Below are 15,726 nucleotides of genomic sequence, written 5' to 3'. Positions count from 1 at the left end.
TTAAGACCAAAAATATAGGAAGAACTAAGAACAAACCGGAAACCACGGTGAGGAAAAATTAATTGTTCGAGACTGAAAATAGATAGACCTTGTCTGCAATTTCATCTGTCGGTAAGTGGTGATGCAGTATTACATGTTAGCAGGTTTACCTTATATACTAAACCCAAACTTTTAGTCTACGCGGCACCGTATCGAGACGCGAAATCGCGTTATGATCTTTACCTATTACTAATAGTAACTAGCCACGGCTAAAGCTGCCTTACCACAGTGCTATCGAGGATCGAACTCGGTCTACCACTTTTTTAAAACCACAGCGACCATCATGATCACCAGCGCCAAGGTGGTTGACAGATATTATTACATGACTTTTCTTCTTCTTTTGATTTATGGCTTTTCGTAGTACCAAAACAGCACAATGACTTTGTGACATGACTTTTGATTGAGACTATAGTAGTAAAAAAGTAATAGGCCCGTTTTGACATTTGTCATCGCGACGTAACTAGTTATGGAATCATAAGACTCGGGACTCGATACTCACGATAAATCAATTCAAGTACTTGATTGATATTATTATGTATTGTAAAGTGTATATAAAGTATTATGTATTGTAAAGTTTGTATCAGTACTTGATTGATATTATTATATATTGTAAAGTGTTCGTTCGTTCAAAGTATTCCTTTAACTTCACAACCAATACGCGTGACTGGCTATTGATTATACGTCCACTTTTCAACATGTTGAAACAGAGTTAGTACTATATAACAACAAACACAAAAATCGAGTCAAATCACTATGTTTAAATTAATGTCCAAAATAGAAGAGACATAGTTAACGTAATAGTAAACAATATATATCAAACTTAAACGAGCGCACAGTAAACTTTACAAGATGAGGAACGAAAATCTGCGCAGTGCGCGCGGGGACGCTTCAGTCATGTGCCGCTTGGTCAGATACATCGTCTCAGACTCATTATTTAGAACCCATTTTGAGAACCAAGCTCATTCTTTGCAGTAAAGATAACTACACATTATTTAATTTCGATATTCAGTAAAAAAATGGTTACAGCTCTTGTATAAAAAAAAAGACTGAGAACGTTACAGTTTTCGGAACGTTTCGCAACAATTATAAATTGCATGCTACTATAAAGTAAGCGAAAAAAGAATACTCGCGATATATTCTTTCATATTATTTAACGTCCCAAAAAAATTTACGTATTTTTTAAAACACCGTATGTAATTGATTTTTATTTTATTGTTTCTTTCAGTTTCGTTCCAAGTTACATTCCATGGTCTTGCACAAATGTCAAAACGGGCCTATTACATTTTTACGACTGTAGACGGTTGCAATCATTTTAATTTCAATAAAACAAAGCGAAGGACTTAGGAATATCAATTATCATTTTATTAAAATATATAACTATTAGTATAAAATATAATTATTTTTATTTCGCCAATTTAAATGAAAAATATTTAGGTGTGTCGGTACATAGTTATATTTGTGTATTTTAGGTAGGTACATACACGAAGTAGGTACCTATAGTTCCAACCATTGGCTTACAATAGTACCTATCTAACATATGATATATGTAAGCTATTATCTTAATTTGTTCTATTACAGTTTATTTTAGTTAACCATTTAGATTTTTGTGAGTAGGAATCAAGAACCGGGCTATAAACCTTATATACCCTATACCCCTTTTTTGCTGAATTAATTTCAGGCTTAAATAGATCATTTATTACTAGATATTGTTTTTACTATCCAATCTGTATAATGTGATACTTTTGTATAAACTCCAGGATATAACTTTAGTCCACAGGCATATCCAAATGACACGAGGCCAACCACAACGCCTTTATAAATTAAGGGCCCTCCTGAATCACCGAAGCACCCGTCAACACCGTCTATGTCCATCCGACCTGCACATAACATCGAATCAGCTATAATAGCTCCGATAGTTTGATATTGTGATTTGCAGTATCCTTGATTAATTATGGACATCATAGTATGCTGAAGTTGATCAGGTTGCGGACCGTCCTTCTGAAATTGAGAAATTTAAGATAGATATATAGAATTAGAAGGAAACAAATAAAATGTGCTAGGGTGCAAAGGCTCCGAACTCTTGTTGCCCACCATTGTTCACGTCGCTTCCTGGAAAGAGGTAATGACGCAAAGGAGGCAGCCGTACGGCAGCGGGAGGCCGAAGTAGTAGCGGATCTTAGGTGATGTGCGCACGAATGCCACCAGCCACCCTTACGAGGAGACCCAGGCAATAGATTTGAGCCATCGGTCGCCCGTCGAAAAACGTCCTCGAGTTGGGAGGCGTACCGAATGTTCCTGGAATGTCACTGATGGAGTAAGGGGACCTCGAAAAGGTGTCCTTGTGGAGGGTCTGCTTTTGGACGATTGCGCAAGTGTTTCTGTGACCCAGTAACCAGGCGACGAGTCGGAACATTGCTGTGTTTTAGTGGGTATTCTGGCTGCCTTTAAATCGGTGAGTCCTACATACCGTGAATAAACGCATTTCCCAGCATCAAAAAAAGGGTGAAAAGGCTGCCTTATCAATATATGGCTATATCACTGAGATACCTAGGTATTTAAATTAGACGTTCTAATACTCTGGGTTGATTTGCACCGCTTAGCAGATGTGAAATATCATTCTTTTCTGAGGGTTATTTAGTAGTTCTAAAGAGTAACAAACATCCAGACGCAATTATAAAATTAGTAGGAATTGCGTAAAATCGTTCATTAAATACATTAAATAGGTACGTACCTCAGTAGAACCCCATCCAGCTAATGTGCAAACAGAATTGGGTACGAGTTCACTGGCTGGTTTAATGATCGTGCCCTGTCTTACTAAATTGCCTATAGAAAACTTTTTAGCTACTACCACTACGGCTATGTCATTCGTATAGTAGAGTTTATCAAATCCATAGTGTGGAATGATGGATTTTATCTTGTGCAAAACTCCTCCTTTGGTACGGTAGGTTGAACCGACACGAACTTTCCAATACTGCGGTATCGAATAACTGAAAAAAGCAAATATTATTTTCTTACGTAGACTTCATAGGTAGGTTCTTTATGAAGTTAAACTTCTTATGGCGCGTTAGGGAAAAATTATGAAGATACATTTTTACGATGCGCGCACACCGTCACGAAAAACCGACACCCTGAAGTTAGCGTTGTCAAAGTCTGCGGGCTCATTCCAGTTATTTAATTTATTCAATTGTAGGTACAAAATCGATAATCAGTCTATTAGTATTCTAAATTCATTACTTTAATTATGTAGTAAATGAAACATTAAATATATAACAGAATACTAATAATTAAATATATAGAAGAAATTAAATATAGAACAGCAGTGAAACAATGATACCTATAGTAGGTAGGTAGATATCATAAGTATTTATTTCATTGTATTGTATCTACAGCGGCGATAGCTTAGTGGTAACAACTTCGGCTACACCTTCGAGGGGCCGAGTTTTGTTCGCACCTGTAACTTTCATAAGTTATGTGCGTTTTGAGCAATTAAAATATAACTTGCTTTAACGGTGACGTCTATTCCTCACAATGTATATCGGTGAAGGAGGCATCGTGAGGAATAGACGTCATAATTCGTTTAAAGGAATTTGCATACAATTCTAAAATAAACTACCCATTGACATCTTGGAGATGTCTCTTAAAAAGTTCAAAGTTTGTATTAAACGTAAGCTTATAGAAAAGTCTTATTATAGTAAAAAGGTAGCCCTTTATACTATAATAGGACGTTTCTATAGTAATCGATAAAAAAGCTTGCAACCACACACTGCAACGCTATTAAATCTTAATAATTATATAATATTCATACCATAGTAACAACGCATAAGAATTAACACAGGATATTAAAATAATATAACGAAATAAAATATGTAATGTGTTAAAATATTTATAATTTTATTTATATTATGTAGTTTAATTATGTGAGTGAATTGAATATATTATTCTTAATTCAAATGGTAGTAGAATTAAATGGCTTTTTTTTATTATTATATACCATAAAAAAAAATTCAGGATAAAAATAGGCTATGTCAATCTATTTCTGTGCAAAACATAACTGTTACTACTACATTTTCGTTAATAATCGGATATTTTCTTTCCTCGGTGAATAGTTAATGTCCTAATTCAAAATTTAATAAAATTGCGAACTCACTTTCTTCCCGTATCTCGATTGTACTGAAAACAATGTGCTGCAGATATCAAATGCCGAGACGTTAGTATGACACCAGCACAGTGTTGAACGAACTGTTGGTTGCCCCATGCGTCCAACAACAGTTGGGCTAAAATAGGATACTGTTTTATTGTTGTAGGCGATCCGTTTAGTACGCGCGAGAATGGATATTGAGCATTCACTAAAAAAAACACAACATTAAAAAAGAGGAATGCCGTATCAACAATCCGTGGGTTTTATTCGTAATTTGAATCGCTCCATAATAATCAAAACACTTACCATTAAAATAACATAATAAGAAAAACAATATTCCAGGATTGACACTCATTTTCCTTATTTTTAAAATTTGGCTAGCAATTGCAAAATGTGCATACTGTCTGAAAGTGATATTGGTACTGACCAAGCATTACTACTGATGAATCGAAATACCTATCTTACTTTCTTGTTGATAGCCTCTAGCCAGGCCACCATAAGGCGTAAACTCTTGTAACTGTTATGGGAAGCTCATGGTATAGTGCGATCTAAACATTTTGATCTTTTTGCGATCTTAGTTATAGGTACCATACGTTAGAATTTAGGATTTTTTGCTACCACTTTAAAAATTGTTAAAAATTTAAAAAAAAACAAGCTATTGAACAACAAACAGTGATGCCGAGGAAAATAATGATAAGGGTGGATATGTTTTTAAAGAAAAATTATCTTTTTAAATTAAGTATTAAATTTATAAGTTAAATACGAATTTTTTTCCCCCTAAGTAAATTAAGTAACGGTTTGGGAGTTTATGTGAGATTCAATCTATTTCTCTGTTATATATAAAAAAAAATAAAAAAAAACGAACCTGAGACTGACTCTTATGGCGCCGTTTTGATTTTCATAATATATTTACATAGAGTATAAAGTTCAACATAGAAAATTGGCAGTTTAAATACAATACTTACGTATTGTAATGTAATTAGTTATTAGTGTATATAGTATTCAATTGCGTGGATTTAAATTCCAAAAATGTTATCTTATGAAAGAGAAGGCTGGTGCTTAGGAGATTAACATTGTTGGTTCATTACGCTTAAAGTATCAAGAATCATCAATTGAGCTACATGTACCTATATCATCTAAATTGTGAATAAGTGCATATCTAGAGGTTGAAGAATATTAAGAACATCAATCATGTTTAAGTGGTTTACTGTACTAGCATTACAATAATAAATACTTATATTTTGTTCAGGAATTTCATTAAGTTAGCTGTATTAGATATTTTATCATTTATTACGTAAAAGTAAATTGTTTCTTTCGGTAATAAATCGGACTTCGAAAAATAACCACATACTCTGCAAACGATGGTATGCAGGCAAAATTAACTATGCATGCGAAGGTAAGGTCAAACCAAATTGCTCTCTGGGTCCGTAGTTGCGATCCATCAAATGACTGGAATGTTTTATAATTAATTTCAACCTTTAGAAATCTTAAATTAAGTCGTAGTAAAGCTTCATTGAGAGCTCGAACGGGGAAGTGCTACCGCCATATATATTTCTGCCGCCAAGCGGCATGGTTGCGTTTCAGCCTGATGGGTGTGGTTACCAGTGTAAATGCCAGAATATGAGACCTAGCACCTGCTTCTCTGGGCGGCAGCTTGTAGGACTAGGTTACCACGTAGTTACCATCAGTGAACCCTTGGATCTCAAGGAACCTTCCACTCTATAAGTAGGTACAGTCTCTTGCAACCCAAAAATAGTGTGCGATTTGTTGTCACAATCGGCGGGACTCGCGAGCGACTTCCTTCCTGGAATTCGTCTTTTACACACAACTTTAAAGCTAGTACGGCTAGACAAATATTATAACCCCCGATTATAATAGGTCCCCCCTGACAGCTGACAAGGGATAAAATGAAGGTGCCCCTGAGTAACGTAAGAAGTTTACCGGATTATTATTATTCCACGTGTATTATTTACTGTATATTTACTATTTCTACTAGTGCTAGGAAGATTAAATTTTATTCTTTTCGCGGGGAGAAAAATGACACGCGCCCATAGCCATGCTTAGAAAAAAATTTTTTGCCGCGTACGGAATTTGACTTCCAGTGCATTGCGACTAAATTTCTCAAGGCTATTAACGAGGTCATTACTTAGGTCATGAAGACAAACTACAGAACTGAGTTTTTTTCAAATTTGAGTCAAACTACAGAATTTGTGCTGTGCAACTTTTTAATAGAAAGTGCGGTCGAATTTGTTTGTTGAATGCTGTTTGTTATTGAAATGCAAACTCCCAGAGCCCTCTACGCTTAGTGCGAGATTTGTTATCGTAGAGTCGTTCTCGAGTATTGAAAAGCTGACACCAAGCCTCCGGTAGCCGCTTTAATTAGTTTTTTTAAATACCGTTGCTAGAAATACGTACATGCCAAAAAAAGGGTTTTTCGTTGGACCGAGGAACCATAAATGTAGTAAGTCTCGGAAATTATTTAACTTTTATTTTTGTCTATAATCAGGCTTGTCTATATATTAAGATTTTTTATTTTTATTTTTTTTAATACCATTGCTAGAAACACGGACATAAATAAGTAAATAAATATACTACTACCATACACACATCGCCATCTAGCCCCAAAGTAAGCGAAGCTTGTTTTATGGGTACTAAGATAGCTGATGAATATTTTTATGAATATAATACACATAAATACTTATAATATACACATTATATATATTAAAATATACGTATAGATAAACATCCAGATACCGAAAAACTTCCATGTTCATCACACAAACATTTTCCAGTTGTGGGAATCGAACCCACGACCTTGGACTCAGAAACGGTCGCTGCCCACTGCGTCAACCGGCTGTCAAAAGAACACACACAACGTTTGACCAAGGAACCATAAATGTAGTTAGTCTCGGAAATTATATAACGTTAGTAGGTTATGATACTGCTCAGTATAATTAACTGGTTTTTGTCTTTACCTATGCCTCTCAGGCTTGTCTATGTAATATGATTAATTGTTCTTAGAAAATTAGATTCTTAGAACGACTTACCCCAGTAAGCCAGCTACATGTCTATTTCGTACTAAAAGTATGCGCGATCTAACCGTTTGATTTTAGGTACGTAGGTACGTCATGTAGACTTTTTCTGTCTTAAAAATAAATTTTCATTACTTTTTAGTGGAAAGTATGTTTTAAAAATAGAAGATAATCAAATATGTCGCAATCAGCGATCGGTATTTTTATCGTTCGCTGGTTGGAATAAATAAAAAGTGACTAAATAAAAAGTGATATTCAGTAAGAATGTTCTTTCGCATTTATTTTTTTTATATATTTAAAACGATCTTTCCTTTATGTATCTAATAATACTAGCTAACCCGTGCAACTTCGTCTGCACCAAATCGGTTATTACCGGAAAACACGAATAAAATGACATTTTCTAAAAATTAATCCTAGCTAGATCGATTTATCGCCCCCGAAACCCCCCTGTATATGAAAAAAAAAATTCATGAAAATCGTTGGAGCCTAATATAGCATGATTTATTTATTATATGTTTGAAAAAAAATAAACGGTCTTTGTCGTTTTTATAGTTTTCTTATTCGCTGATGAATTTAAAGATCAAAAGGTACCTCTAACAGGTTATTCCACTACCATTTTAGATCATCACTTACCATCAAGTGAAATTGGAGTCAATCGCTAACATGTAGTGAATAAAAAAAAATCGCTGGCCAATACACAAACTTCTAGCACCAGTTAAAACTAACGGCTAACAAGGATAGATAGTACCGTTATACTACTCCATCCTTACCTAGTAATATTAAAACTGCGAAAATGTGTTTGTTGGTTTTTCCTTCCTTTACCCTCTAACTACGCAAACAATGTACTTATTTTTGGCATAGAGTTAGCTGAAAACGCGGAGCGTAGCATAGGCTACTTTTTATCCCAGGAATACAAACCGTTGTCACGGGATCTGTAAAAAAAAAAAAAAAAATGCAGACGAAGAACGTGGGCGACAGCTAGTAGTTAATAAAAGCTTAGGTACCGCACGCGATAAGTGAAAGGGGCAGTTTTCTAACAGACGTTATTTCGAGTACAAAATCATTGTTTATAGTGCTTTAATTTTATATTCTGTGGTTAAATATAATTTCTTATTATACTAAGAAAACTAATTTCTTTCTTCAATGTAAAACATGCAATAATTAGTTTTTATTAGATTAAAATTGCAATGGCTCGTTATTTGTAATTACTGCAAGTTCTATGTATGTAAACATAGAAAATTATATGAAATGTAAGTGCAATGCAAAACGCATTGATCATTACAAACTTCGCTAACATAGCGCGTTCTCCTACTGCCCCGAATATAATAATAAATAAATAAATATACTACGACAATACACACATCGCCATCTAGCCCCAAAGTAAGCGTAGCTTGTGTTATGGGTACTAAGATGACTGATGAATATATCTATAAATAATATACATAAATACTTACAATATGTAGATAAACACCCAGACACTGAAAAACATTCATGTTCATCACATAAATATTTTCCAGTTGTGGGAATCGAACCCACGGCCTTGGACTCAGAAAGCAGGGTTGCTGCCCACTGCGCCAGTCGGCCGTCAAATATCATATAACCCACCATCAACTTATTGGTTACCATTTATTTCATAAACTAATGTTGCACACTGCAAAATGTAGCAGACTGTAATTTAAGTAGTTCTTAGAGCAATCCCTCAAATAAATAAGTATTAAATATTTTCATTCAGTGAAATTGTATTTTTTTTTTGAGAAAAAACTTACTATAATAAAGTCTTTAACAACAATAAAAAAATTACCTTTAACAACAATAAATCTTTATAATTCAAAAAAATATCTATTTACAAAAAAACTAGAACAAATCAAATGTTACAATTTTAAATAAAGCAGATCACCTAATAATTCCTTTATTTCTAATAGCTGCTTGTATTTGGCTATCAATACTTGTATAATACTTCATATAAGTCAGTAATTTTGTCACTCTCTTGAGATCTCCGTCAAAGAAAGCTATAGACAATTTCTTTTGTAAATCCTTTATGACCGCTTTATTTTCCCTATTTAGCTTCAATATGTCTTCTTCTGTTCTAGCTTCCTCAACTTCCTCATTCTTTTCCATAATTGTCATTAAAAATTCTTGATCAGCTTCTGTGTTTTCGGGTATTTCCTTTCCTCTTAGACGCAGCATATAGACACCTAAAATATAGTATTCTCATGTAATAACATATTTTTATAGGATTAAAAAAATTAAATATGTCATTCTAATGCTAAGCTAAAATTGCCAAAATATGTCATATCTATATCATCCTAATTTATGCAGGACTAAGGTGAGGTCTAAGGGGTTCAGGACAACCAAAATTTTTAGGCTTAGCCTAGGCATAATATAATATGAATAAGGATGGGCTAATACGTTATTTGGCTGACATAGAAGGTATTAATTATGGTTTCTTTACATACCTCTTGCCAGTGGCTCTAATAAAGTTTTATATGCATCATTTACTATTGTTGAATATTGAGCAGATATTTCTTGTTCTTCTTGACGCCTGTAAGAAAGAATTGATTTTATTAAAATAAAAAATTATAAATCTAATTATATTAACATTAAAGGGCATATAATGCATTAGTAATGCCATATTCTATAAATAAATAAATATATATTACGACAAAACACACATCGCCATCTTGCCCCAAAGTAAGCGTAGCTTGTGTTATGGGTACTAAGATGACTGTTGAATATTTTTATAAATAAAATACATAAATACTTAGAATATACATATAAACACCCAGACACTGAAAAACATTCATGCTCATCACACGAACATTTTCCAGTTGTGGGAATCGAACCCACGGCCTTGGACTCAGAAAGCAGGATCGCTGCAAACTGCGCCAATCGGCCGTCAAACATTGTTCTTGTTTTGAGTCAACCTTTTCTCAGGATTTTCCTACTGGGTTGGTTTCTTACAAAAGCAGATTAGACTTAAGTAGGGACAAAATACCTAGTATTAATAAATTTAACAAACTTTAAACTAAATCAGAACAAACCTATTTGCATATTTGTCTGGATGTAAATATTTCTGCAAATCTTTATACTTCTTAGCTAATTCAGTATCATCTATATCGTACGTTTCCTTTACACCAAGAATTCTAAAATAATTTTCCGATTTGTCAGGCTTCTGCAATGCTTTGCAGTGCGAACAAAAAAGGTTAGAGAGCAAACTTGAGTTATTTTTTCCGCACGACCAACAAGAAACATGTCTTATATGGGTTACAAAATTGTTTTTTGATCCGAGATTCCAAATAAATCTCGTAAAACTCATTATAACCAATAAATAGCGTCAGAACAGTTCTAGTGCTCAAGAAAGCTATGTTGCACGACTTAGTTAAAATTTCGCTATTACACTCAAAGTTACGCTACACACTACATTGCACAGACGTGCTAAAATTTGATTTATGTAATATTTGAACAAAATATATACGTTGTTTTTGGTGTACGTAGGGACATATTCTTAGCACTCCTGTCTTCACTACAAACTTCAATATCAAGGTCAAATCAATCAGCTGATTAGTGCACCCTTGCACGCTGCACGGACTCGGAGGTGCACGGCTACAGACCCTTAACCTGTCTCTATGATCTAAATCTGAACTCTAAGAGGATATAAACACAGCATTCTGAGATAGTCCGTGCTGCGTACTTCTCTGTCTACGCCGTGCTGTAAAGTGCTAAGAACAAGAGAATTTAAAGGTAAAAGAGAATAATATCTATAGATTTAATGTATATTGTATAATATAATATTATTGATTTCATAATTATCTCGTATTATCATTGTTTTTAGATTATACAAGATTCACTTCACTGAGCTCTATTATACTTCTTCTTCTTTTGATTTATGGCTTTTCGTAGTGCCAAAACAAGCTCTATTATACTTCACATACTCTGTGCATCGTTTGGGTTGGGCCTAGGTATGGAGGGTAGAGGTAAGGAGAGTCATCTGTGTATATGAAAAAGTGTCGTCAAAATGTATTAAATTAGGATAGCGCCACATTTGCGTCAGGGTAACTCTTAAAAGAAGCGCCAAATATAAATATTGTTAGAGTAGGCTTGAAAAATAAACAAGGAAGTATGGTTATATTTACCACAATATTTTGTACAACGTAAGTTGTTGAAATTCTCAATAATTAACTACTTTAGTCGATAATGACATTAAATTTTTTAACTCGGCATACTTCAATTCATCTACGATTGTTACATTCATACCATACCCTGTGCAACCACCATTGTGGAGGATTTTTGAACTGTTATTTAGCGCATACACTGGACACTTTTTCAACTTTTCTCCCACATAAGATGACTCTCCTTACCTCTACCCTCCATACACACCACTATAGTCGTAAAAATGTAATAGGCCCGTTTTGAAATTTGTCATCGCGACGTAACTAGTTATGAGACCATAAGACTCTGTACTCGATACTCACGATAAATCAATTCAAGTTTGTATCAGTACTTGATTGATATTAATTCTTTACAATTATGTATTGTAAAGAGTTCGTTCGTTCACAGTATTCCTTTAATTTCACAACCAATACGCGTGACTGGCTGTTGATTATACGTCCACTTTTCAACATGTTGAAACAGAGTTAGTACTATATAACAACAAACACAAAAATCGAGTCAAATCACAATGTTTAAATTAATGTCCAAAATAGAAGAGCCATAGTTAACGTAATAGTAAACAATATATATCAAACTTAAACGAGCGCACAGTCAACTTTACAAGATGAGGAACGAAAAACTGCGCAGTGCGCGCGGGGACGTTCAGTCATGTGCCGCTTGGTCAGATACATCATCTCAGACTCATTATTTAGAACCCATTTTGAGAACCAAGCTCATTATTTGCAGTAAAGATAACTACACAATATTTAATTTCGATATTCAGTAAAAAAATGGTTACAGCTCTAGTATAAAAAAAAAAAAGACTAAGAACGTAACTGTTTTCGGAACGTTTCGCAACAATTATAAATTGCATGCTACTATGAAGTAAGCGCAAAAAGAATACTCGCGATATATTTTTTCATATTATTTAACGTCCCAAAAAAAATTACGTATTTTTTAAAACACTGTATATAATTGATTTTTATGTTTTTGTTTCTTTCAGTTTCGTTTCAAGTTACATTCTATGGTCTAGCACAAATGTCAAAACGGGCCTATTACATTTTTCCGATTATAAATAAGTTTATCAAAGGTCAGTGGAGATATTTGTGAAATTTTGGATTTAAAAAAAAAACAGTCACCTGACAAGTGACATTAGGGTTTTTAGAAGTCAGTCCTTTTCTTTGTGATCTGATTTTCAGTTACATTTATTTAATATGTTACTATCGTATCAGTTACCTAATAATTTACTTACCAATTTAACACTGTAGTACGTGCGCCTCTTGTTAGGAAAAAATAATAAAGGTTATAGATAAAATTAATATTAGTGTCTTCATCGTTAGGGCCAATATAAACATAAACACTACAAATGGTTTCCTATTTTACCATTGACGCTACTGGCGAGAACACAAACTTTCAGAAAGAGATCTCGAATATGATGCACGGTTTTGGTGACAACCCAAATCCTAACGCAGCTACAGTGGTTTTAGTAGAGCATATCGTACTTCAACAACTAAGATCGATTCTGCAAGAAGCTTTAAACTACTCAACACTCAGAGGTGCGAAAGTTATATCGAACTATGATATTATTTATCTAATGAGAAAAAACACCGTGAAATTAAAACGGTTACACAATTACCAGATCAAAATGGATCATATCGACATAACACGTAATCCTACTGCCGTAAATCCGACCACAATTTTAACAGGTATTATATTAGATGATGATAAGGAAGGCAAAAAGAAACGCACGCATATTGACATTATAAAAGACCTGGATGAAACGGATGAAGTAAGTTTAGTTACATTTGACACTATTGATTATTTAAGAAAAGTTAGAGCATCTAAGATTACGGAGGCAATGACGTTTGAGAAATATGAAGCCTACCATAAAGCACGATGCAGTTCGTTTCGGTCAGGCTATGGCCTAAGTAAAGGATTCGTTAAACTAGAATGCTGGATAAATCCCACAAAAGAGCTAAATATATCAAGCTTAGCATTGGAAGTTTTGTGTTTCCTCGCATATGAGACTGTCGCAGAAATAGTGGATGGAGTATTCTTAATAAGGCAGGATAGTAAAAAAAAAAGTGGAGATCCGTTTAGTAAGTTTGAAGGTGGCTATTTCTGTAATCCTCAGAGTTTGAGTAATGCTGTTTATATAAAATCTGGGTATGAAGGTGTACCGGCAATTACTGTTGCTGAAGTTCGGGAAGTGTTGAGAAGATATTTTACACCTACAACTGGATTAAACGGTCTATTTTATAGGAATATGAGTAATGATTTGCCTGTTAGATATATCGCTATATGAGTTTCTTGTTTGTATACTCATAAATCTGAAAACAGTCTTAAGATTAAAATTAATTTCACTAAATGCATCTGATGTGTTGTAACAGTGTCAAAATACTATGTCTCTATATAATTTATAAGCTTTTATTTGTTTAACAAATTGATGTTACATGAATGTTTTGCCAACTATGTTATTTATATTCTGACAAATTCTGAGATCAATAATTACTTTATCAAATTACTTGCACAGTAACAGTGCCAAGAGAACATTAATGATTATAATTTAAAATACTTCTTTACATTAGTGAAAAACTCAATGTAATTAAATAAATCAATGAAATGTATAACTGTTTATTGGTAAACCGGTTAGCAAGTTGGTCACAAGATCCTGCGTTTAACATGTGATGTTAACAGTACATATTATATAGATGTTTTTGCGACAGTTATGGTAAGGGATGATGATACTGATCCCAATATTTAAAGCAGTGAAGATAGGAAAATTCAATTTCAAAAATTCAACTAGCGTATGTATGTCCCTTATGATTGCAAGGAAGGATTTTTAAAACAATCATCCTTTCCACTGGGACCAGGTATCTATCAAGTGCCACACAACAAATAACTCTTTATCTTAAATTATTTATTAGTTTTAGTTTTTTATCCTTAAAAAAATTATATTAATGAAAAGATTTAATAGATTGAAAGAGACCAAACAACATTGCGAGCTATTTCACTACTAACAACATGTGTTGATGGTCGGAAAATGGTGAAACAAAGAACATTCTCTACCTGGCAAATTAAAGAAGATAAAGGTAAAAATTCAGCCTTATACTATAAAGCTTGCTAGTTAGTTTTATTTTAAAATTTTGTTAGTATTCTTAAAAATTATCAGTAATAGGCAAGGCAGTGACTATAAGCAAGTGTGCCCGCGGAACACTTTGTTATCACGCTCCATCGCGGTCCCACGGAAACATGACGCCATAAGACTCTGAAGGTGTCAGGTTGCTTAGATGATTCAGTAAAAGACCTACGTTTCGGAAGCTCTTGGCAAAACTAGGCAGGGATTATATGTTTTATAATGTACTTCAGATTACATACAAGTAATACTTTAGATTAGAAAAGTAGTTTTAATTTTTATGTTAGTAAGTTAAATTTAATTAATTAAATAATTAGTAATAAATCGTGCGTATTTCATTTTAAATCCACTAGCTTGCAGCTTAATATCACTGGCATGATGCCTGAGTTTGAAAATACCTAGATGATTTTTGGAAGAAGCTGTCATTTATAAAAATATATTATTTCTGCAGAAAATAAAGCTTTGGCTGAATATCATCATCATCATCGTCATCTCATCATACAGTTACAGAACACGGGTCTGCTCCCACAATGGGAAGGGGTTAAGGGTGTTGTCCACCACGCAGCCCCAGTGCGGAATGGTGGACTCCACACACCTTTGAGAACAGGTTTCCTCACGATGTTTTCCTTCAACTTTGAAGCTAGTGATATTTTATCTTATATCATTAAACGAGCAATTCTTGTATATATCTTAATATATATAAATCTCCTGTCACGATGTTTGTCCGCGATGGACTCCTAAACTACTTAACCGATTTTAAATTAAATTGGCACACCGTGAGCAGTCTGCTCCAACTTAAGAGATAGGATAGCTTAGATCTTTAATTATAGTCGCAATTTTATTTTATTGCAAATTATTTGTCTATAATTAATTGACAGTCACATGTTATATATATATATATATACTACTATACTCATTTAAGGCTTAGCGATACTGAATACTTTAAAAACAAAATCTAACGCAGACGAAGTCGCGGGCAACAGCTAGTATATATATATATATATATATATAATTGGAATCTCGGAATCGGCTCCAACGATTTTCATGAAATTTAGTATACAGGCGGTATTCGGGGGCGATAAATCGATCTAGCTAGGATTCATTTTTAGAAAATGTCATTTTATTTGTGTTTTCTGGTAATCGGTTATTGGTGCAACGAAGTTGCACGGGTCAGCTAGTTAGTTTAAACGCGCATAACTTAGAGAGAGAAGTCTAGCTCCTACCCAATGCGT

At 33.8% G+C, this 15,726-nt stretch overlaps 2 protein-coding genes across 2 annotated transcripts; one reads left to right on the top strand and one right to left on the bottom strand.

The window, feature by feature from the left end:
• Positions 1–1,569: 1,569 nt before the first annotated feature.
• Positions 1,570–10,845, bottom strand: LOC120628426 (trypsin, alkaline C-like). The gene is made up of 6 exons (XM_039896788.1): positions 10,251–10,845; positions 9,666–9,751; positions 9,156–9,404; positions 4,187–4,385; positions 2,771–3,026; positions 1,570–2,037 (listed from the first exon to the last, which is right to left on the bottom strand). The coding sequence occupies exons 1-6, from the start codon at positions 10,523–10,525 to the stop codon at positions 1,729–1,731; spliced, it is 1,374 nt and encodes a 457-aa protein (XP_039752722.1). The 5' UTR covers positions 10,526–10,845; the 3' UTR covers positions 1,570–1,728.
• A 1,591-nt stretch (positions 10,846–12,436) lies between these two features.
• Positions 12,437–13,758, top strand: LOC120628227 (transcription initiation protein SPT3 homolog). Its single transcript, XM_039896490.1, has one exon. It carries the CDS (start codon positions 12,725–12,727, stop codon positions 13,661–13,663), a length of 939 nt encoding a protein of 312 aa, XP_039752424.1. The 5' UTR covers positions 12,437–12,724; the 3' UTR covers positions 13,664–13,758.
• The last annotated feature ends 1,968 nt before the right edge of the window (positions 13,759–15,726 follow it).

Source organism: Pararge aegeria, chromosome 12 (assembly GCF_905163445.1).
Source record: "Pararge aegeria chromosome 12, ilParAegt1.1, whole genome shotgun sequence".
NCBI classification, from domain to species: Eukaryota; Metazoa; Arthropoda; class Insecta; order Lepidoptera; family Nymphalidae; genus Pararge; species Pararge aegeria.
Note: the sequence above shows the minus strand (reverse complement) of the source record. Positions and strands in the feature narration are given on the sequence as shown.